General features: G+C 44.1%; 2 protein-coding genes and 1 long non-coding RNA gene across 3 annotated transcripts in view; 2 read left to right on the forward strand and 1 right to left on the reverse strand.

Moving 5' to 3' along the window:
• Positions 1-3,297, forward strand: part of CCDC27 (coiled-coil domain containing 27) — a 58,085-nt gene extending 54,788 nt beyond the window's left edge. Inside the window, exons 13-14 of the mRNA XM_030185655.1 lie at positions 1,600-1,704; positions 3,141-3,297. Of these exons, the coding sequence (XP_030041515.1) occupies positions 1,600-1,704; positions 3,141-3,278 (243 nt within the window). The 3' untranslated portion in view covers positions 3,279-3,297. The remainder of the gene's footprint in view (positions 1-1,599; positions 1,705-3,140) is intronic.
• LOC115456523 lies at positions 3,252-10,103 on the reverse strand. The gene is made up of 3 exons (XR_003939887.1): positions 10,029-10,103; positions 3,748-3,905; positions 3,252-3,341 (listed from the first exon to the last, which is right to left on the reverse strand). It is a non-coding gene; the product is annotated as an uncharacterized LOC115456523 (long non-coding RNA).
• SMIM1 (small integral membrane protein 1 (Vel blood group)) lies at positions 9,238-19,880 on the forward strand. The gene is made up of 3 exons (XM_030185656.1): positions 9,238-9,929; positions 18,169-18,310; positions 19,438-19,880. The coding sequence occupies exons 2-3, from the start codon at positions 18,207-18,209 to the stop codon at positions 19,562-19,564; spliced, it is 231 nt and encodes a 76-aa protein (XP_030041516.1). The 5' UTR covers positions 9,238-9,929; positions 18,169-18,206; the 3' UTR covers positions 19,565-19,880.
• The last annotated feature ends 2,518 nt before the right edge of the window (positions 19,881-22,398 follow it).

Raw genomic sequence — 22,398 nt, forward strand, 5'->3', positions numbered from 1 at the left:
TTGTACCATGCAGGTGTTAATAACGGGCAAATCTCTACACAGCCACTTATGCTGCATCTTATTCTATAGACGCCCCCCCCCCCCCCAGGAAACTGGAAAGCAGCACCAATAAACTTTACAGATTTCATCTCTAAGTCCATAAAGTTTGTTGGTGCTGCTTTCCAGTTTCCTGGGGGTCTATAGAACAAGATGCAGCACAAGTGGCTGTGCAGAGATCTGTCCTTTATTTTGAACGATGCAATTTCCAGTTGTGATGTTATGGATACCGCTATGGATTCAGCAGCAAAAAAGGATCTGTAAATTAGTGCGATGCCCCCTCTTTTTTCCGTTCCTGATCCAGTGCAGAATTTTGTAGTCTGGGGGACAGAGGTCCGTGATTATAAGGTCTTCCTTGTTGTGGATCCATGTTTCATTGAGGAAGACTAGTCTGAGGTCTTCTGCCAGTATCCAGTCTTTTAGTATTTAGGTTTTGCTTACTGCTGATCTTGCGTTAATGTAGCCCACTGGTATCGGTAGGTAGTTGTCTTCCGTTGTTGTAACTTTTGTAATTTTCACTAGTCGTTGTGGTCTTGTTTTTTTTTTTGGGTTGAGTTGGTCCTTTTTGTGTCATCAGCTGTGTTTGAATCATTGTAGTGTCTCTTCACCTGTTTGTTTGATCGGTCTGTTTCTTGGTAGAGGGTGGCATGTCTAGTTGGGCAATTCAGGTTGCAAAGTATTGGAGCATGATGGGGTCCAAGAAAGCACAAAGGCAGACGGTCTGCAAACTCCAAGATGGAAAACAAAAAGAGCAGATCGTGTGAAAGGAAAAATGTAATTTATTTCAAACGATATACCAATTCTTATATAAATATATATAAAAACAGCCCGACACAGGCCGTGTTTCGCCCAACTGGGCTGCTTCAGGAGCTATACAAGTGTCCTTTGCTACCAAATAAAAGGCGTATTGAGAAAGTCCTGTCAGTCAATGTATGAGGAATTGGTTTGATCTGAAAAAAACAGCTGGATCAGAGATGCCAAAACATATTCCGCTGACATAAAGCCAATATTCCGATCACATATCTCTGAAATTGCTGAGATATGTGATCGGAATATTGGCTTTGTCAGGACTTTCTCAATACGCCTTTTATTTGGTAGCAAAGGACACTTGTATAGCCCCTGAAGCAGCCCAGTTGGGCGAAACACGGCCTGTGTCGGGCTGTTTTTATATATATTTATATAAGAATTGGTATATCGTTTGAAATAAATTACATTTTTCCTTTCACACAATCTGTTCTTTTTGTTTTCCATCTTGGAGCATGATGGAACACTGTCTTGGCACAGCCTATTGAAAATGGCTTCAATCTAATTAAGGTAAGACCCTTTTTCATAGAGTGAAGGTCAAGTGCTGCCTCTCCATGCATATATATGTTCTGTTCTCACTTGTTATTAGGTGGTCTTACAATAACCTGCTTTAACCACCAGGTGACGCTGTGAGATCTCTCTAAAAAATCTCATTTTCCACCAGCCCCTTCCATTTTATCCATAACCCATTTTTCTTTTTTTTCTTTTTCCATATAAAAATGTTTCAGCTCAAATTTTTGGTTTCTGTCTTCTCACAAGTTTGAAAGATTTCGAAACAAAATAGTTCAGTCCACATACAGTTCACCAGGCACCAAATCCCCGACAACTGAGGTCAACGATGGTGATATTTTGGATACTATGCAGGTACGTAATCATTGTCATGACAACTGTTTTGGTCAGCCATCTTCTTACTCCTAGAACATTCAGGCTCACTCCCTTTATGAGACGATCCTGCTCCAACCCTAACCTCTTTCTTCTTAACCCAGGGATAAAAATATTCTTCCCTAAAAAAAAAGGAATAATTTTGTGGGAAGGGGCACAAGGAGCAGGACTGTGTTTGTGCATGGAGGGGAAGGTAATGCATATACGTCCTCAATGCTTACATAATCTCACTGGGTCATTATTGGTGTCATGGTTATGGATCCTTTCTTACAATGCATTCATATTAACATGTGTGTGTCAGGGGGTGGGAGTAGGGAGGTTAAATGAAGTGCTTTCTTTTAAATTACCCAGGAGAAACATGTCTGATTGAACCCCATATTAACCTTAAGAGGCAATGGAGAACAGCATCAAATAAAAAGTTCTTGATTGAGTTTTAATAAAGAACATTTTTTTATCTGGAACTATTCTCCATTGTTCCTTCTGGTTTCATCGTATAGCACTGGCCTCTCCTTTTTGCCTCCCGATATTAACCTTTCTACTGGCCAAGACTGATCTTCCTATCTGTGCCCACCTTGATTTTAATTATATCTTGCTCTCCTTTGGGATTCACTGTCTCCCCCCCCCCCCCTTTAAACAGGATGAGATCCCCAAATGTAGCTACATAGGCTCCATATGAGCTGCAACCGAACTTCACACATCTGTACAATCATGCTGTCTGTTCGCCAATGCTGGATGCTACTGCTGTGGTATATTTAGAGTTTCTGTCTGAGCCTCACTAGATTTTGGTATTTACTGTCTGCTTGCAACAGTAACTGAACTGAACCCCCAGCATCCCAGAGTTATATTACCAGAAATCATGTATGGTTCAGAGTCACCAATTAGCCAGACTGATGTATGCTGGCCCGATTGATTCATTCTGGACTCATGTGGGGCGGTTTTCAGCTTGCCTGTCCCTGCTGCCTAATTTTTAAAAGACACCCCCCCCCAGGTTTTTTTTTCTGAAGACAAGCAAGAACTATGTCTCTCATACTGTATGGAAGAGAAACCAGGATGGAAAGAGTTGCCAGTGGAAACAAACCCAGTTAATCACCCTACTTGTAGAGTCATAGAGAAAGTGGGCAATGCAGTTTATGGTCTGCTCCAGTCCTGGCTTTATCACACTGCAGGTATGGAGTTGAGATCTGGCTTTTCTTAGGGAAGTCAGAACTACAAGACCCAGCATGCACTAGAGTAAGGACCAGACCAGCTTGCACTGAAAGAAGTGGAGCCACTCAGGGTGACCAGTGTTTCCAGCCTGTTGGGAGGAGAAGAATGAAGGGGGAAGTGCAGAGAGAGAGAAAGATAACAAAAAGGGGAGAAGACAATACTGCATAATTATTTTTTTTTAATTGTTTGTCTTTTGTCTGTTCTTGCTTCAGAAAATAATTACAGAGCGCTCGGAATTTCACCAGCTGCTTAAACAAAATGGAATTAAAGTTCCTTCTCCACAAGTCCCGGATTCGTCCTCCTCCAGTTCTCCCAGGCAGAGTCCAAGCAGAAAGAGCTTAGGGAAGTGAGAAGGTAGAGACCACCACATCCTCTGAGTAACACCGCCTCATTTAAGCATGGGACCAGGCACTCTGCAGGAAATAAAGCAGTTCTTCTGGAATGCAGACCTCATTTCTCGCCCTTTCTCCATGTCACTTGGGGGGGGGGGAGGGGAGGGTTTGTCTAATTCTATTATCTGTAGCCAAGCTCAAGCACAGTGACTAAGACCAGAACATGTAACTGGCAAGAGTAATGTAAAGTGACTTTCAGGTTTCTATTGTCACAACCAACTAGGGAGCTTTGTCTGTTGTAGCCAATCTTAATGGACATGACAAAGCGAAGATGGAAAGGTTCAGTAGGGTTCCACAAGGGTTGGCTGCTGTATGATGCAAATGCAAATTCTTCCTGGTTATCGCTGTTTCGGCTTTCTGTGGCTTATCGACTGCCATTATACTTCTAATAACTGTTTCATTGAAAATATTAGCTTATGACACATACTTGGATGATCTATTGGCATCTTTCCCTGGGTGTTTATGTCACTAGTTGTGCCAGTGACCACTGATTGGTTTCCAAGCTGGCAGAGGTGGAGGGGCAGCCTTCACACCTTTCACGGGGTCCGTAGGCAGCACAGCCAATGCCATCTCTTGTGGCGACACCTGGGAAAGAAATTGTGTGTTTTATTGCTGCAGAAGGTCTTCAAATACGGTGAGAGGACTGGAAACCTAAGTCAAGTATCTGCAATGTCTTATGAACACTAAATTCACTGTAAAGACAAAACAAAAATCATGTTATCCCCTTTCTCTTCATTTGCAAACCTTAGGACTGTGCAGAGCTATAGGTACAGTTTAAGTGTTAATTAAGAGTGACCTTTGTCAGACTGTAAGAGCTGAAGAGCATTCCTAGTTTTCATACATCCACCTTGTCCACCTACAACTTGAGCAAAACACCTTTTGATTGGGGGAGGCCTGACCCCCAAATCTCCATAGTTGCTGATGCTATATGGGGCAAAATATTGGGCCAGCCATGGCCCCAGTGACACACTCCATTTTACAGTCTGCGGTTGGTGTGCTGCTTTAATACCACGCTCCATGCTGGAACAAAACTCAGGGCCCCTTTTACTAAGCCGCGTAAGCGTCTACGTGCGCCAAAATGGACTTACCGCCTGACTACCACATGGCTTTTGCGGTAATTTCATTTTTGGCTTGCGTCCGCTACGTGTGTCTGAAGAATATTTTTTATTTTCTGGCGCACAGAGCTGACATGCGCCAAGTGGCATCTGATGCACGTAGGACATTACCGCACAAATTCTTTACCGCTAGGTCTATGGCTGGCAGTAAGGTCTGAGACCCGAAATGGACGTGCGTCAATTTTGATTTTGCTGCACGTCCATTTAAGGGGGGGGGGGGGGGAAGAGGCCTTTTTTTTACAGGCGGAACCATAACCCGCGCCTACACTACCGCAGCCCACTTTTTACCGCGGCTTAGTAAATGGACCCCTCGGTGTGTCTTGATTCCTAAGTCTTGATCCAACAGCAATGACCATTGCATCTAGGATTCCTAATAGTAATAACCTGTTACACTGCCTTAAGTAAATCTTTTCATAAAGGAAGTGAATACATCCAAATAAATATGACACTGAGGTAACCTGCATGGAGTGACCTAGCTCTCAGTGAGCATGGAGGACTGAATGTTTTCAACAATAGATTTCACCAGTTTAGGTAGCTGCATAGATTATTAGAAAACTGGGTAATACAATAACAGAGTGGACCTGAATCTTGAATTTATTTTTTATTTATTGCATTCTTGTATCCCACTATTATCCAAAAACAAAATGTTGGTTCAAAGTGGCTTACAATTTTCATTTTGGTGGAGTTACAATAGTGTTGTGCAATGTGGCGATGTTCAGGTCAGCAAGTCTCTCTTCATACGTCTTGGAGGATGGTATGGGAGTTGCGTTCCAAGACGTATGAAGAGAGACTTGCTGACCTGAACATGTATACTCTGGAGGAAAGGAGGAACAGGGGTGATATGATACAGACGTTCAAATATTTGAAAGGTATTAATCCGCAAACGAATCTTTTCCGGAGATGGGAAGGCGGTAGAACGAGAGGACATGAAATGAGATTGAAGGGGGGCAGACTCAGGAAAGATGGTGGAGATGGAGGTGGTGGAGATGAAAATGGTAACGGAATTCAAACATGCGTGGGACAGGCATAAAGGAATCCTGTGCAGAAGGAATGGATCCACAGAAGCTTAGCTGAAATTGGGTGGCGGGGTGAAGAGGGGTTGGCGGTTGAGAGGCTAGGATAGGGGAGGGAAGACTTATACGGGGTCTGTGCCGGAGCCGGTGATGGGAGGCGGGACTGGTGGTTGGGAGGCGGGAAATACTGCTGGACAGACTTATACGGTCTGTGCCCTGAAAAAGACAGGTACAAATCAAGGTAAGGTATACACATACGAGTTTATCGTGGGCAGACTAGATGGACCATGCAGGTCTTTTTCTGCCGTCATCTACTATGTTACTATGTTACTATGTTACTATGTTACATCTATAGTTCGTGTGGTTATTCACAGAGTTGTTGAAGAGATAGATTTGAAGAGAAAAAGGTAGTGGTAGCTTTTGTGTTCAGTTGGAGAGCTTTGGTGATGTTTATTCAAATAGTTTTTGAAGAAGTAGATTTGAAAGGAAGGTGACAATATCTTTGTGATTAGCTGTAGAATAGAAGTAGGTTTTCATTTCTTTTCTGAATTGGAGGAGATTTGTGATGCTGCTTATGGTTTTTGGTATTGAGTTCCACCATTTGGAACCTTGGAAGCTAAATCCTGCTGTGTAGATCGTTTTGTAGATGGTGTTTTTGCAGTTGGGTAGATGTAGGAGTCGGTAGTTTCTGTTTACTGGGCTGGCATTTCTTGAGGATAGTTCAACCATGTTAAGCATATATTCGGGTGCCATTCTAAATAGTATCTTGAAAATTAGGGTGCTTGCTTTGAAAAATATTCTTGCCTTGACTGGTAACCAATGTAGTATTTCAAGCAGTGGGGTTGCTCTTTCATACTTTGATTTCTTGAAGATCAGTCGCTGCCGTATTTTGGACTGTTTGCAGCGATTTTATTGTGCTTTCCTTGCACCACACGTATGCTGCATTGCAATAGTTTAGTTGTGATAGCATCATTGATTGGACCAGTATCTGGAAAGATTGCTAGGCGCCTTTTATTCTTCTGAAGCATTTTGATGTTACTGCTGATATTTGATTGTCCAGTGGTAGATGTTTGTCAAGAATGATTCTAGTATTTTGTGTTTCAATGTGGTATGTTTGTTGGTTGATTGTGAATTTTTGGTATGACGTGGGGTTGTGTGGGCTGGATAGTACTAGGAATTTGGTTTTGTCTCTGTTCAGTTTGAGTTTGAAAGTTGTTGCCCATTCTTCCATGAGGTCCAATCCTTTTTTTAAAAATTTTGTCCTGTATGTTAGTGGTATTGTTTTGGAAAAATATGAAGATGGTGATGTCATCTGCATATATAAATGGGTTGAAACCCATTAATTCCAGGTTTTTTCCAAGCGGTGCCATCATTACATTGAACAGTATTGGTGATATTGGCAATCCCTGTAGTACCCTGCACTCAGAGATCCATGAGGCTGATGTTTGGTTGGACAACTTTACAATGTAGGATCTGGCCTTTAGGAGTTGGTCTTGTAAGAACAATACAGGAAGATCATGGTCTACCACTGGAAGTAGCAAAGTCCAGTGTTTTTATTTATTTATTTATTTTATTTATTTGATTGCATTTGTATCCCACATTTTCCCACCTATTTGCGGGCTCAGTGTGGCTCACAATACATTGTATTGATGGAAGTACAATATGTTACAGCTTGATTGTGGTTACATTGTGAGGCATTGAGTTTAAAACAAAGTCTACGTATCGTTAAGAGAATAGTACAATGGAACAAAGGAAGAACAACGGATACTAATAGGACTATAGAACAATAGCGCAAAAACGTTTGGCTTTGGCAGTTTTACCTGTAGATTAAGGTTTAAGTGTGTTAAAATGAGAGTACAGATGAGAATGTATTGATGTATTACTAACAGTGTGTGTGGACTTCATGTGTTTTGATCCTTTCGATAGATTTTTTCAAAGAGATGAGTCTTCAATAGTTTGCGGAAGTCGGTCAGCTCATAGGTCGCCTTCAGGTTACGTGGAAGTTTGTTCCAGTATTGCGTGCTCATATAAGAAAAGGTTGATGCGTGCATCACTTTGTATTTTATGCCTTTGCAATTAGGGAAGTGGAGGTTAAGGAAAGTTCGGGATGATCTTTTAGCGTTTCTGGGTGGTAGGTCTATTAAGTCAGACATGTAAGCTGGGGCGTCACCGTGAATGATTTTGTGCACTAGTGTGCATGCTTTAAAAGTGATGCGTTCCTTGAGTGGGAGCCAGTGTATCTTCTCTCGTAAGGGTTTCGCGCGTTCGTATTTTGGTTTCCCGAAAATGAGTCTGGCAGCTGTGTTCTGGGCTGTTTGAAGTTTCTTCAGTATTTGCTCTTTACAACCTGCGTATAGTGAGTTGCAGTAATCCAAATGGCTAAGTACGAGTGATTGCACTAGGCCGCGGAAGACGGATCTTGGGAAGAATGGTCTTATTCTTTTCAGTTTCCACATGCTGTAAAACATCTTTTTGGTTGTGTTGTTTGCGTGATTTTCGAGTGCCAGGTGGCGGTCAATTGTGACTCCAAGGATTTTTAAAGTTTCTGAAATTGGAAGATTTAGTTTTGGTGTGTTTATAGTGGTGAATTCATTCGTGTTGTATTGGGAGGTAAGTATCAGGCACTGAGTTTTTTCTGCATTCAGTTTCAAACAAAATGCATCTGCCCAGGTGTTCATGATGTGTAAGCTTTGGTTAATTTCATTGTAGATTTCTTTAATGTCTTGTTTGAAAGGGATATATATTGTTACATCGTCAGCGTATATATGTGGGTTAAGGTTATGGCTTGCTAGAAGTTTTGCCAGGGGTGTCATCATTAGGTTGAAGATAGTTGGTGAGAGGGGTAATCCTTGCGGTACTCCACATTCTGGTGTCCATGCTGCAGACGTAGTTGAATTTGATGTGACCTGGTATGAGCGTAAGGTTAGGAACCCCTTGAACCAGTTTAGGACATTGCCTCCGATGCCAAAGTATTCAAGTATATGTAGTAGGATTCCGTGGTCCACCATGTCAAAGGCACTTGACCTGTCAAATTGTAGAAGGAGTATATTGTTGCCGGTTGCAATCATTTGTTTAAATTTAGTCATTAGTGTAATTAGTACTGTTTCGGTGCTGTGGTTCGATCGGAATCCTGATTGGGCATCATGCAGTATTGAGAACTTGTCTAGATAGTTTGTAAGTTGTTTTGTTACCATCCCTTCAGTTATTTTGGTTATTAGTGGTATGGATGCTACTGGTCTGTAATTAGTTATTTCACTTGCACTTTTCTTTGCGTCTTCTGGGCATATCTGGGATTGCAGTGGTAGAAACAGGGCTGAAAGTTCAAGTAACAGACATGTTGGGGTGTAGGTAGAGTTTGGGGTGGAGGGAACTGCTGTGGGTTTGAGAATGGAGATATACTCAGTCAAAAAAATCACAAATGAGCCTGGAGGGGTGATTTCACTTTTCCTATTGTCATTTACGATTGCTTAGCATGAAAATTTTGATATCACATGCAGGCTTTTCACTTGGATGTGAATGTCCCTTTTCAGTAGCGGGCACTGTATGATTAGCCGTTCAATGGTTCCTGTGCCATGTTGTTCTGCACAGCTAGATGATATTACACATGTCAGAAGTGGTTGTGCTGGAACAGATGCCTGTGTGTTTTCACATTTGCATAGGTGGACAAAGGTGTCTTTGATTCATTATGTAAACCGTGAGAATTTGTGTTTTTGTTCTGGGATAATGCACACACGATGAACAGAGTCTTTCACTGAACTTGCAGTAGATTTTTCCTCCCTCCCTAAAGTAGACCAAGGTTTTTTTGTCCTGTAGCTGAGCCAAACTATAACATGTACATGGAATTATTCCATTTACATGCAGGGAATGCTTAAGTCTGCAGGTAGCAGAAGCAGGATTAGAGAGACGCCTTCGATGTTAATAGAAAGTCAAATTCTACCGGACCAGTGGCTATTCTCAATGAGTCTGAAAAAGTTGCTATGGAGGCATGTGATTCTTCCCGAGAGCACTTCAAGCTTCATGGCAATATTTTACTACCAGTCAGCAGTATGGATTAAGACATTACTGAACACTCAAGGAGGAGTGGAGTTCCGCCCCGGTTCCTCCAATCCTCAGGTCAGTACAGGGAGTTCTAATGAAGAGTAGATGGTGCCACCGCCCCCTCCCTTATCACCCCTCCCTCTACCTGTCCTTTTACAGAACAGCACAAAGTACATGGTTGCTCCTTAAATCTTTCTAGACCAGATCAGGCTTAGCAAAGAGGAAGGTATCCTGTTCACAACCCCCTCCACCAGGAAGAGCTTGGAAGGGGTCCAGATAGGCAGCAGGCATTGTCCAGAGCTCACAGAGGCAGTGTGAGCTGGAAACCTTGTTTTTTTCTACCATGACCCAGTTTCCAGATTTCTGGAACTGAAAAGTTCTCACGAAGGGAGCAGAATTTTAGAAAGGTAACTTCCCTGCTAAATCCCAGAAGAGCTTTTAAGGTAAGTTATGTTTTATCTGGATTATTGGTAAGATATACAGTTGCAGGGCAGTTAGGGGGAGCTGACAGAGCCAAACCACACACACACACACGCACACACATTTCTTTGAAGCAGATGGTAAAACCAAGGTGAGGTTTATATCTTCATTCTGTGGGCTGGAAGGAATAAATTGGGTTTTTACATTGACTTAAAGTACCGTTAATATCTAGGAAATGAGAAAAAAATGATATATAGTAGTGTTGTCTTTGAGACATCTTTGAATTTAACTTACAATGCGGAATCAAGACAGGGTGGAGTGCTTATTATATACAGTGAAGTGCCTGATCGCATCTGCCCTAATGCTACCACGATTAACCATTTCTGTAACCCTACAAGAAGTACACAGTGCTGTACAGACTCATAGAAGTCAGTCCCAGCTCCAGGGAGGTTATATTCTGGTCAAATCCCACAGCCAAGAGGTTCTGGGGGCTTTGTTTACCTATAAAATGCTTAAAATGTGTTTTTGGTTTAGTCTGTTAGTCTGTTTGACATACTGCCTATAAAATAAGATTATCTAAATGGCCATGCTGAAGGAAAGCCAGGGTTCAAGTTTTAAAAGCAGCTTTTAGGTAGAACGTGGTTATGGTGAGAGGGCACCTGATGAACCTATGCAGGAAAGCTATTCCAGGAATTCAATGCAGTATCAAGAGGCACAGATAAGAACTGCTTGTGCTTGATGAATGAAGGTTGAGAGGAGAGGTAATGAGGAGCTGCAGAGTGAAGGTCCTTATAAATGAGGTATGGCGAATTTGACCTTTATGTGGAAGCGGGTGAGGAGCCAATGTAATGACTGGAAAGGGGGGGGGGGGGGGTTACATTATCATATCATTGTTGGAGGTAAAGCTGTTGGGATTGTACATATGGCATCTTCTACCCAAGTACTAACCAGGTCCAACTTTGCTTAGCTTCTGAGATCAGGTAAGATTGGGAGCACTCAGGGTGGTGTGGCTCTAGGCTGTACATTATGGAAGCTGTCAAATCCAGCATTTGCTGGCTTCCAGATGATTTGATGACCCCAGCGTTGGGTCATGGAAGACCTGGATAAAGTTGCTGTCATGAGCATTCAACCAGGAAAATCCAAAGTACAAAGCATGACAGTAGGGGGACAGTTTGTAAATGATTTTTAACTTCAAGCCACGGAACAAGAGTGGAAGGAAGGGATGGTTCCGACATACCAGGCAAACTAGAACTACTGAAAAGGTTTACTTGCCAAACTGGGTAATCCACAGTATTGAAAAGGAGGTGACCCTTTTCAATATTGTGGATTAGTCAGTTTGGCAAATCTTTCAGTAGCTCTACTTCTAGTTTGCCTGGTTTGTCGAAACCACCCCACCCTTCCACCCTTGTTCTGTGCCTTAGTTACCTGTGGAAGCTGTGTGGACCCTCCTTTTTCTTTTATTTATTTATTATCTCATTTATACCCCCCAGTTTCCCAACAGTGTCAGGCTCAATGTGGCTTACAACGCACTACAGAGGCAGACGCCAATGTAGTAAAGTAAAGCTAATACAGCAGAAAACCTACACAAGAAATAGTGGGGAGCATGAGGAAGGGATGGAAGGAGCAGGGAAACCAGGAGAGAGGAGGGAAGGGTCAGGCCCGTGCCAAGGGTCTATGCCGCCCCCCCCCCCCCCCGCAGATGAAATGTTGGCGCCCCCCACCCCGCAGAAGAACAGTTGGCGCGCGCCCCTCTCCCCCCCTTCCCCCCGTGAAGATGATCGCTGCGCGCCCTGGGGGCCTTTAAATCTTTTACTTGCAGTCGCAGCAGCGTCTGTGAAAACGGAGCGCTGCCGACGTCTCCCTTCCCTTGCACTCGTTGGTTCCCTCAGTGTCAGGAAACCAAGAGCGCGAAGGGAAGGGAGACGACGGCAGCGCTCCGTTTTCACAGACGCTGCTGCGACTGCAAGTAAAAGATTTAAAGGCCTCGGCGTCGCAGGGCGAGGGTAAGCACTGCGGCGGCGCCCTCCAGAGGTGGGCGCCCTCCTGCGGTGCTTCCCCCGCTTACCGCATCGGCACGGGCCTGGGAAGGGTAAATATGTCCAAAATGTGTCTCTAGATTGATGTGTGTCCAGCAGAGGAGAGACATGTTGAGTCCTTGGGATAAGCTTTTCCAACTAACAAGGTCTTAAGCGATTTCCTGAAAGAGAGGTGGTTGTAGATGGTTTTATGGGTCTCGGCAGAGAATTCCAAAGTTGGGTGCTGAATGAAAGAGAAGGATGAAGCACACGTGGATTTGTACTTGTCCGATGCAGGTTGGATAATGAAGGTTTAGATATGAGCGGGAGAAGCACCATCTTCGTAGCGCTGTCAATGCGGAAAAAGCACCTCATATTTAGCTTAGTTTCGTGACAACCACTGCTGGTATCATAAGTTACTTAGGAGAAGGGCTGTTCTGTAGCCTCATTGGACTGGGTCCCAACCCCATTCTGGAAGCACCTCTAATAACCAGCCTCGTTTTCATAATATCCAGGTGATACTGGGTCTTACGCACATTCATTATCACTATCCTGAGAAAGAGAGTGAGTAGGTGTTGCCTCCACTACAGGCTTGAGAACTTCTGCCCTATCTAGGACTGGAAACGTATCCAGGGCTAAATATTGACTCTGATGATTCCATGGATCACTGCTGATCTACACTGGCAAAGATCAATCAATCAATAAACATAAATAAACAGTATAAAATAAATAAGTACTATACTAACCACCTTATAATCGAAAGAGAGAAACGCCTAGATTTCGACCCAAATCGGGAGATAGACGTTTATCTCACAAAAATGAATAAATCGGTATAATCGGAAAGCCGATTTTGGACGTTTTCAACTGCACTCCGTCGCGGATGCGGACAAAGTTGATGGGGGCGTGTCAGAGGTGTGGCGAAGGTGGAACTGGGGCGTGGTTATCGGCCGAGGAGAGATTTACGCGTTAGGACGATAATCGAAAAAATAAAGGCGTTTTTAGCGAACATTTAGGACACTTTTGTTGGACCCTTTTTTCACACGAACAGGTCCCAAAAAAGTGCTCTAAATGACCAGATGACCATTGGAGGGAATCGGGGATGACCTCCCCTGACTCCCCCAGTGGTCACTAACCCCCTCCCACCACAAAAAATGATGTTTCACAACTTTTTATTTTCACTCTCAAATGTCATACCCACCTCCCTGGCAGCAGTATGCAGGTCCCTGGAGCAGTTGTTAGGGGGTGCAGTGGACTTCAGGCAGGTGGACCCAGGCCCATCCCCCCCACCTGTTACAATTGTGCTGCTTAATGCTTATTAGTCGTCCAACCCCCCCCCCAAACCCACTGTACCCACATGTAGGTGCCCCCCTTCACTCCTTAGGGCTATAATAATGGTGTAGACTTGTGGGCAGTGGGTTTTGAGGTGGATTTGGGGGGCTCAACACACAAGGGAAGGGTGCTATGCACCTGGGAGCTCTTTTACCTTTTTTTTTTGTTTTTGTAAAAGTGCCCCCTAGGGTGCCCGGTTGGTGTCCTGGCATGTGAGGGGGACCAGTGCACTACGAATCCTGGCCCCTCCCACGAACAAATGCCTTGGATTTATTCGTTTTTGAGCTGGGCGCTTTCATTTTCCATTATCGCTGAAAAACAAAAACGCCCAGCTCACAAATTGTGGAATAAAACATGGACATCTATTTTTTGCGAAAATACGGTTCGGTCCGCCCCTTCACGGACCCGTTCTTGGAGATAAACGCCCATGGAGATAGACGTTTTCGTTCGATTATGCCCCTCAATGCCATACTTTGTATTGTTATTTGAATATTTTTACTGCTGTAATTGCCTGTTGCTCATGTTTGATCTTATTGTACTCCACCTTGAGTGAATTCCTTCAAAAAGATGCTAAATAAATCCTAATAACCATGTAAATAAATAGATAAATAAATATAAATAACTGTAAATAAATCCTTAGAAAAAAAGAAAGGGGGGGGGGACTTTGAAGCATCAGAATACAAACTTAGCATCATTTACATTTTCTCCCCTCACAGCAAGACATTTTACAGCTCATGTGAAATTAAAATCCCATATGTTTACTTAAGGCTGGTGATGTCAGCTTCATTCCAGTGTGGGACAGTTTCCTGTACAGAAGCCTCCCTTGGTTTCCTTCCTATGAAAAATAGTTCTAGAAGGAGATGAAGTGGAAGGTGCTCCTGCTAGCAGTATATAAAAGAATCTCAAAAGGGATGTCATGGAACTGGAAGAGGTTCAGAGAAGGGCAACCAAAATGACTAAAGGGACTGGACAACTCTCATACGAGGAAAGCTATAGGGGTTAGGCTCTTTCCAAAAATACTAGGACTAGGGGGCATGAGATGAAACTACAAAGTAGTAAATTTAATACAAATCGGAGAAAATGTTTCTTCACTCAACGTGTAATTAAACTCTGGAATTCGTTGCCAGAGAATGTGGTAAAGGCGGTTAGCTTAGCGGAGTTTAAAAAGGGTCTGGACGGCTTCCTAAAGGAAAAGTCCATAGACCATTATTAAATTCACTTGGGGAAAATCCACTGCTTATCTCTGGGATAAGCAGCATAAAATGTATTGAGCTTTTTTGGGATCTTGCTAGGTATTTGTGACCCGGATTGGTCACTGTTGGAAACAGGATGCTGGGCTTGATGGACCTTTGGTCTGTCCCAGTGTGGCAATACTTATGTATATAATAGAGGTCTATAAAATCCTGAATGGAGTGGAATGGTTCAGAAGCGTAGCGAGGGCAGCTGACACCCGGGGCGGTTCGCCGCTGCGCCCCCCCCCCCCCCGATTGCAGCATGGCACACACCCCCCTTGGAACGTGAACGCACCCCCCCTCGGAGCGCGCAACCCCCCCCCCCGGAGTGCAGTCTTACCAAGGGGGGCGGGCGGGAGGACCGCTCCGCCCCGAGTGCAGTCGCTGGGAGCTGCGTCGTCTCCGTTGGTTCCCTGCTCTCTCTGCCCCGGAACAGGAAGTAACCTGTTCCGGGGCAGAGAGAGCAGTGAACAAGCGGAGCAGACAGCCCCCCAGTGGCGTGCACCGGGGCAGACCGCCCCACCGCCCCCCCTTCCTACGCCACTGGAATGGTTAAATGTGAATGAGGGACACTCCATGAAGTTACATAGTAGCATGTTTAAAACAAATAGGAGAAAATATACTTGTACACTTAGCCTATACATTGCAGTTAAGCTCTGGAAACATTGCTGGAGCAAGGGGTAAAAGTAGTTAAGGTAGATGAGTTTAAAAAAGGCTTGAACAAATTCACGGACAAAAAGTTAGGGTGAAACATCAAAATGTTTGGCTTCTAAGTCTGTTTGCGACATTGCCATATTTAAGATACTGTTCTTACAGAGCAGTGGGATCTTATATGCAAGGCCATAAAGACATCCAATTGGCTAATGCTTCATCCCTAACCAAGGTGGAATTGAAGATGCTGGCACCCATAGGCAGGACTGGACACTTGTGGGATGAAGAGGTTTCTTTCCCAAGAGCACAGCTGTAAGGCAAGCGAAATCAGGCCCCTATTTAGCCCAAGCATTTGGTGTCTTCAGAATTTGGTGCCTGTGAGGGGATATATAGAATGCTGCCCCTTGCCCTTACGAATGGTCCCTCGGGTACTTTGAACCACCTTAAAACCCCTAGTCCCGCCCAGACAGGAAGTGAGATGGGAGGGATAGAGCTGAACGGACATGAACCAGGAACTATAAAAGGCAGGACCAGAGTGGAGTTAAGGAGGCTCGTAGGGTTACCATATAGCTCCAGAAAAAGGAGAACAGATTGAGCCAGTCTGGGTTTTACTTCCATTGCTTTCAATGGAAGCAAAACCTGGACTGGATCAATGTGTCCTCCTTTTTCTGGAGCCATATGGTAACCCTAGGGCGGCCCAGGGGTGGAAGAAGTGATCTCCAGCATACACCTTCACTATGTACTACTGTGACTTGGCTGGGATAAACCAACCTTTTCATTTGAATACTTGTGAACCCGGTTCTGAGGCCTGGCTTGCCCAGACTCGGAGAGTGAGAGAGAAACTTTACAGACTGTGTTTGGAACTGTCGTAGTCAAAGGCCATGGACTATGTTTGGGCCTTGTCAGCCACAAGCCCATGTCAAGACTTTTCCCTCTGAACTGAGGAGACTTTACCTTTTGTTCCTGATTCTGTGAAATAACAGGCCTCAGGTTTAGTGCATAAAGTATTTACCTTATTTCCAAAACCTTGTCTGGCTGTATTATTTAGAGACCTACCTTCAAACCTTGCTTACAGTGCCCTAAGCAGCTGTTTGTGTTGCCTGTGCCGAAATCTGAGCCTGTCCAAAACTGTAGCAGGTTCCTACTGCTCGGGGGGGGGGGGGGGGGGGGGGGGGGGGGGGGGGGAGTCCCATGTTCCTCTTTGCTATAGGTTTCTACAGACACCACAGGTAGGGCTGCCGAGTCGAGGAGTGGGGGGGGGGGGGCAAGATTCCCCTGGGCCTGGCCTCCAAGGGGGGCTGGCACTGGCAAGGCTTCCAGTGGCAGGCAGGCACACAAGCAGAACGCACCCACAGTCTGTCTCTGTTCTGCTCCTGGGTGCCGGAGTTCCAGTTATTGCAGTAATGTGTTAACTATGCTCTGCCAAGAAGACAGGAGGAGCCTCCACGGAAAATCAAAGCAAAACAGCAAAAGTAGAGGCTGACAAATGCGCAAACCAATAGGGAGATAATCTCAAAAAACAGTTTATTCAGAATATTCATGTGACAAGGTGTTTGCTGATCAGTTGGCTGTTCCTTTGTTCTCTTTGTGGATTAACTTGCATACATAAAGGAATTCAAGCCTATCACCTTCTTCTCAGAGAAAGTTGATTGTGACCCCTGAGGCAGGCGCTTTGGCGCCGAAACACGGACCGTGTCGGGTCCTTGATATTGATATGAATATTCTGAATAAACTATTTTTTGTAACTATGCTCTGCCACCACAGGTCATTTTTTCTGCCTGGTCCCGCCTCCTCTTGTGTGAAATACTTCCTGTATCTGCATAAGCAGGAGGGGACTTGGCAGACCGAGGGAGTGCGCAGATGCAGTAAGTGACTGAAGGTGGGCTGCAGTGGGGGAGGTGGCCCATGGGGGGGGGGGGGGGGCGGCCCAGCCCCGGCCTCAGCTCTGTCTCTCAGCAGCCTTGGCCACAGGTTCAATCCAGCAGCAAAATCTGCTTCTTTCATTGTTTATCCCAGAACTGGCAGTGCCTCGTATTTACCTCATGGGCTACAACTAAACTGAGTCCATTTTTTTAAAAAAAGAACATTTTTTGAATATGAGTTAAATAAAAAAAGTAACATTTTAAATACTTGACACATTGCAAAGGTATACACTGTTTGCCTGTACAAAAAAATAAAAATGTGGGGTTTCTTGATGATGGCATGGAGGGTTCGATTCCCACTGTAGCTCCTTGTGACTCTGGCCAAGTCTCTTAACCCTCCAATGCCCCAAGTACAAATAAGTACTATATGTTACTATGTAAGTACCTGTATAAACCACTTTACATGTAATTGCAAAAACCAAGGAAAGGCGGAATATAAAATCCCAATTCCCATATGGACTGTGCAATGGACTCTGACCTAAGAGAGTCCAGTTCAAATCCCACTCCAGCACTTTGAGATCTTGGGCAAGTCTATTACCTCAGGTACACATTCAGAATGTGAGCCCTCCAGGGATAGGAAAAAAAACCTACTGTCTCTGAATGTACACCTCGTCAGTAGCTTTCAAGCTTGCAGGCAGTATATGATTCATAAAATATATATATATATTCTCAATAGTTTTAAACACTGAAGGAATAATGTCTCAAGCAGAGATCTGAAGGCAGTAACAGTAACTGCCTGGTACCAATTTGTTTTCATCCAGTTGCCAAATTCTTGGTACTTGATATGATTCAGTGGGAGTTTTGATCTGCAGTAATATATCCTGTACTCAGCTTATTATGCTCTAAAGCAAGGGTGGGCAACACAGTCAGATTTTCAGGATTTCCTCAATGGCTATGCATGAGATCTATTTGTATGCACTGCCTCCACTGTACACAAATAGCTCATGCATATTTATTGGGGAAATCCTGAAAACCCAACTGGGTTGCGTCCCTCAAGGACTGAGATTGCCTACCCCTGTGCTAAAGGGACTTCTGTTTATATTGTATGCCCCTGGTTTGTCATAGGTCCCCTTCGCAGATGTTATGGGCTCCATCTGTTTTTGTCCCTTCCAGAGTTCCATTTGCCCACCTCAGTGGGTGCAGCTGGAAGGATGCAGCCTCAGGAGGGATCAGGTGTTCAGTACAGCAGATGGAACAACAGCGCCCAGGATGAAGTTAGTGTCAACACATCCACCCAGGGAACAGCATGGAACAGGTAATGGATACAGGGCAAACGGGGGGGGGGGGGAGGGGAGGTTGCAAATGCAGAGCTGCAGCTTTGCAAAATGTTAACCATGCAGCTACCACAGCTTATGAGAATAATAGTCGTAGAAACCAAGGGTCCTTTTTACTAAGGTGCACCAGCATCTGGGCTTAGCATGTGGAGGAGTAGCCTAGTGGTTAGTGCAGTGGACGTTGATCCTGGGGAACTGAGTTCAATTCCCACTGCAGTTCCTTGTGACCCTGGGAAAGTCACTTAACCCTCCATTGCCCCTGGTACAAAATAAGTACCTGAATATATGTAAACCAATTTGAATGTGGTTGCAAAAACCTCAGAAAGGCAGTATATCAAGTCCCATTTCCCTTTCCCTTAATGCAGGACTTTCCTGTACACTAAGTCCAGATTCAATACAGCATTTTTTAGGCTGTTTTTTAATCATTTTTTTAAATTTCACATTACCTGTCAAAGATTAACATGGAAGCACTAAGTGCTACTACGTTAATCAGTTAGCATGTGGTATCTACACATACTAGCTGGTTAAAGCTTCCACACCCATTCTCCTCCCATGACATGCCCCCTGAAAAATATTTTTGAAACATTGCAGGCACTAACAGGCAAAATACCACAAAATGTTTTAACATGTTTTGCAGTAGCCTGTTAAGTGGGCATTACGCTTAACGTCCTTTAATAAGAGGGCCTCCACATTAGCGAACGCAAGAAGTGAGTTAAAATCTGGCGAAATAGAGGAGGTCCAGAATGGAAGAAAAGTGATGACTCCCTTGTAACCCCAGGACCCTGTCACTTCTTCAGAGTTACCAGTTAGTAAAGACAAAATAGTCATCCAGAAATAATTTCAAACTACAGAGTTTTGTATTATGGTGACACTCTGCCACCTCTCCTGAGATCCAATAGCCAGGCACCTCCCCTAAGACATTAGGGAAAAAAATTAAAATGTGTCTTATAGCACGGCAGAGAGCAGATATTCTGTCACAAAGAAAGCCAGGTCATTAATGAAATATATCCCATGAATCTCTCTTAATCATAACGTTCTCATCAGAAAAAAATAGTGCAGGAATATTGAACTGAATCCTGACCTCTTCCTTCCTCCTGTGTTTCTGCAGATTCTACACTACGCTGTGCACAGGAAGAATTGGCATTGCAGTGAAAGTATTGGGAGGCATCACTTTATTCTGGATTATTTTCATAATTGGATACGTCACGGGTTACTATATACACAAGTGCAAATAGAAGGGCGGAAGAGGAGCGTATTATACTTACCGAGCACAAGGATTAATTCTGTCTGGGTATCCTGTGCTTCAAAGCTCTAGCTACTGCGAACAGGTTAAAGTCAGTGATCCTTCTAGCTTATTTACCCTCTCCGTTAAGACTATGGCCCTTTCAGCCTTCCATCCCATCATGTACAGATGTCTTTTTCCATCACATGTTCTCTCCTACCATCAGATCTGTCAATGAACTTCAGTCTGCCAGCTACAGTCCAGTGGCGTAGCCAAGGGTGGGCCTGGATGGGCCCAGGCCCACCTACTTTGGGCTCAGGCCCACCCAGTAGCAGCATACCTATGATTTGGCTGGCAGGGATCCCTAAGCCTCACCAGCCAAAAACTCTCAACAACTGTCCCTCCTGCATACCTTGTAAATAGCAGATCTTCGCCTGCCGCAAGCAGCGACTGATACATACTATTCACACCAGCCCCACAGCCTTCCCTCCGATGTATTCCCACCTATGCGGAAACAGGAAGTTGCATCAGAGGGAAGGCTGTGGGGTCAACATGAGCAGTGTGTATTAGTTGTTGCATGCAAGGGAGGGAGGATGTTTGAGAGACCAAATGGCATGCAGGCGAGAGAGGGAGAGACCAAATCACTTGTGAGACAGGACAAAGTTATTCTGCCCACCCATCCTGGGCCCAGGCCCACCCAAAATTGGGTGTCTGGCTACGCCCCTACACTACAAGGCAGTCCTTGGTTTGCCACTCCCACCCCTTAGCGCTATGGGTTTTCTCAGTAGAGAATATGGGAATGCAAATAGCAGAATGCCTGGAGCTGGAATCTAGACATCAGGACTGGGGCACCATGTCCCTCTGAACTGGATCGGTAGCTCAGCTGCAGAAGTTGAGAGCAAGGAGCAGTTTTGCGCTGTCTCCAAATGCTGCTGTCCAGTCTGGTTTCCCAGCTCTTTATTTCCCTCCTCCCTATCTTCCAGGGCTGTGAAGCTGCTTCAGGAATACCTCACTATCAGTCCCAGTCAACAATGGAACCTCTCTCTCTCCTGAGATCTAATCTAATATTGACATTTTTATTCCGCTCCTGAGATCTAATCTTGACATGCTCCTGAGATCTGATCTAACCTAATATTGACATTTTTATTCCGCCCCTGAGATCTAATCTAATCTAGACATGCTCCTGAAATCTGATCTAATCTAATCTTGACATGCTCCTGAGAGCTAATTTAATTTAATCTTGACATTTTTATTCCGCTCCTGAGATCTAATCTTGACATGCTCCTGAGATCTGATCTAATCTAATCTAATCTTGACATTTTTATTCCACTTTACCAAGGTGGCTCAAGGCAGATCACAATCAAGATACAGACCAAAGAGATAATAATATATTTCCATTATGGTTATCATGATTCATACTGAGTCTAGATACCTGTCAAATGTAAGGTAAAAAGAAAGCCTTTAATAATTCTCCTGAAAGTATGATAACAAGTGATATTGCGGATATACAAAACCGGGTCCCTACCAGTCAAAGTTCTCTCTGCCTGGTACTCAATTTCTAACAAGTTGATATTGCTGGAATGTATAATTTAGCTTCCTGAGCAGAACACAACACCCTAGAAGGGGAATAAACAGAAATGATATCTTGAAGATATTCATGAGCTAGACCTTATTAAATCTTAAAGACGAACGACAGTAATTTAAAATGTATTCTAGCCTTTACCGGCAGCCAATGCAATGGGTTAGCATGATCTTTATCATTTCCTCCCAGAATTATTTTCACAGTCTCATTCTGTATAATTTGGATTCAGCATAATTTGTTTTTCAGGTAATCCTAAAAGAATGGTATAGTATTGAAAGAATGAGCTAGTATCAAATACTCACTGTTGAGTCATTCAAATTCATGCTCTCAGTTACAGCTGAGCAAATGTCCTTTAATTGTCCACAGAACACCTTGGTAAACATTTTATTTTTGTTACATTTGTACCCTGCGCTTTCCCACTCATAGCAGGTTCAATGTGGCTTACATATTATATACAGGTACTTGTTTGTACCTGGGGCAATAGAGAGTTAGGTGACTTGCCCAGAGTCACAAGGAGCTGCCTGTGCCTGCAGTGGGAATTGAACCCAGTTCCCCAGGACCAAGGTCTACCACGCTAACCACTAACCACTAGGCCACTCCTCCATGCCTCCACTCCACTCCACATCACTTTACAACCTGCAAATCGAATTCTAGTATCAGCAGTAAAGAAAAGAAGGGGGGGTCTTTTTCTTCAAGCTTCTGTCAGTGCTGCAATATGTAGCATGATCAACTCCAATTCCCGGTCATGTGCTTTAGTTATCTTCATTATCCCCCTTCCAAAGTCATGAACCGGTACACATTTTAGGGGTGCTTCAACAATGCACAGTGCATATTCTTGCTCTGATGTTTGTCTCCACAGATGCACGGAACCTCTCTGTTGACTGATTTTGCTGAAATTTGGTAGGAGAGTCTGTCTGAGGAGTTTAGACAACTGCCAGATTTCAGCCAACTCCTTCCTGGGGAAGGGCACGCAGGACATGAGATTTGGCAAGAACAGGCGGGAAGCAGCACATGGATTAAAAGATTAGGAAATGTGCCAGCTTTTTAAGGTCCTGCAAAGAACAATTTTGTGGACTAACTTTATCCTATTAATGCCATTTTATTACCTGTTTGATGACACTGAAGAATACTGACCCCCTTACGTTCTTACAATATTGCCCTGTATCCATATCTTCTTTATAGTCTGGGTCTGGGACCACCTTAAAAGAAAACCCGTCAACAAACTAAGGAGAATCTGCATTGATCATAGTAGATGAGGAGCAGAT

The sequence above is a fragment of the Microcaecilia unicolor genome, chromosome 13 (genome assembly GCF_901765095.1).
Source record: "Microcaecilia unicolor chromosome 13, aMicUni1.1, whole genome shotgun sequence".
Classification (NCBI taxonomy): Eukaryota; Metazoa; Chordata; class Amphibia; order Gymnophiona; family Siphonopidae; genus Microcaecilia; species Microcaecilia unicolor.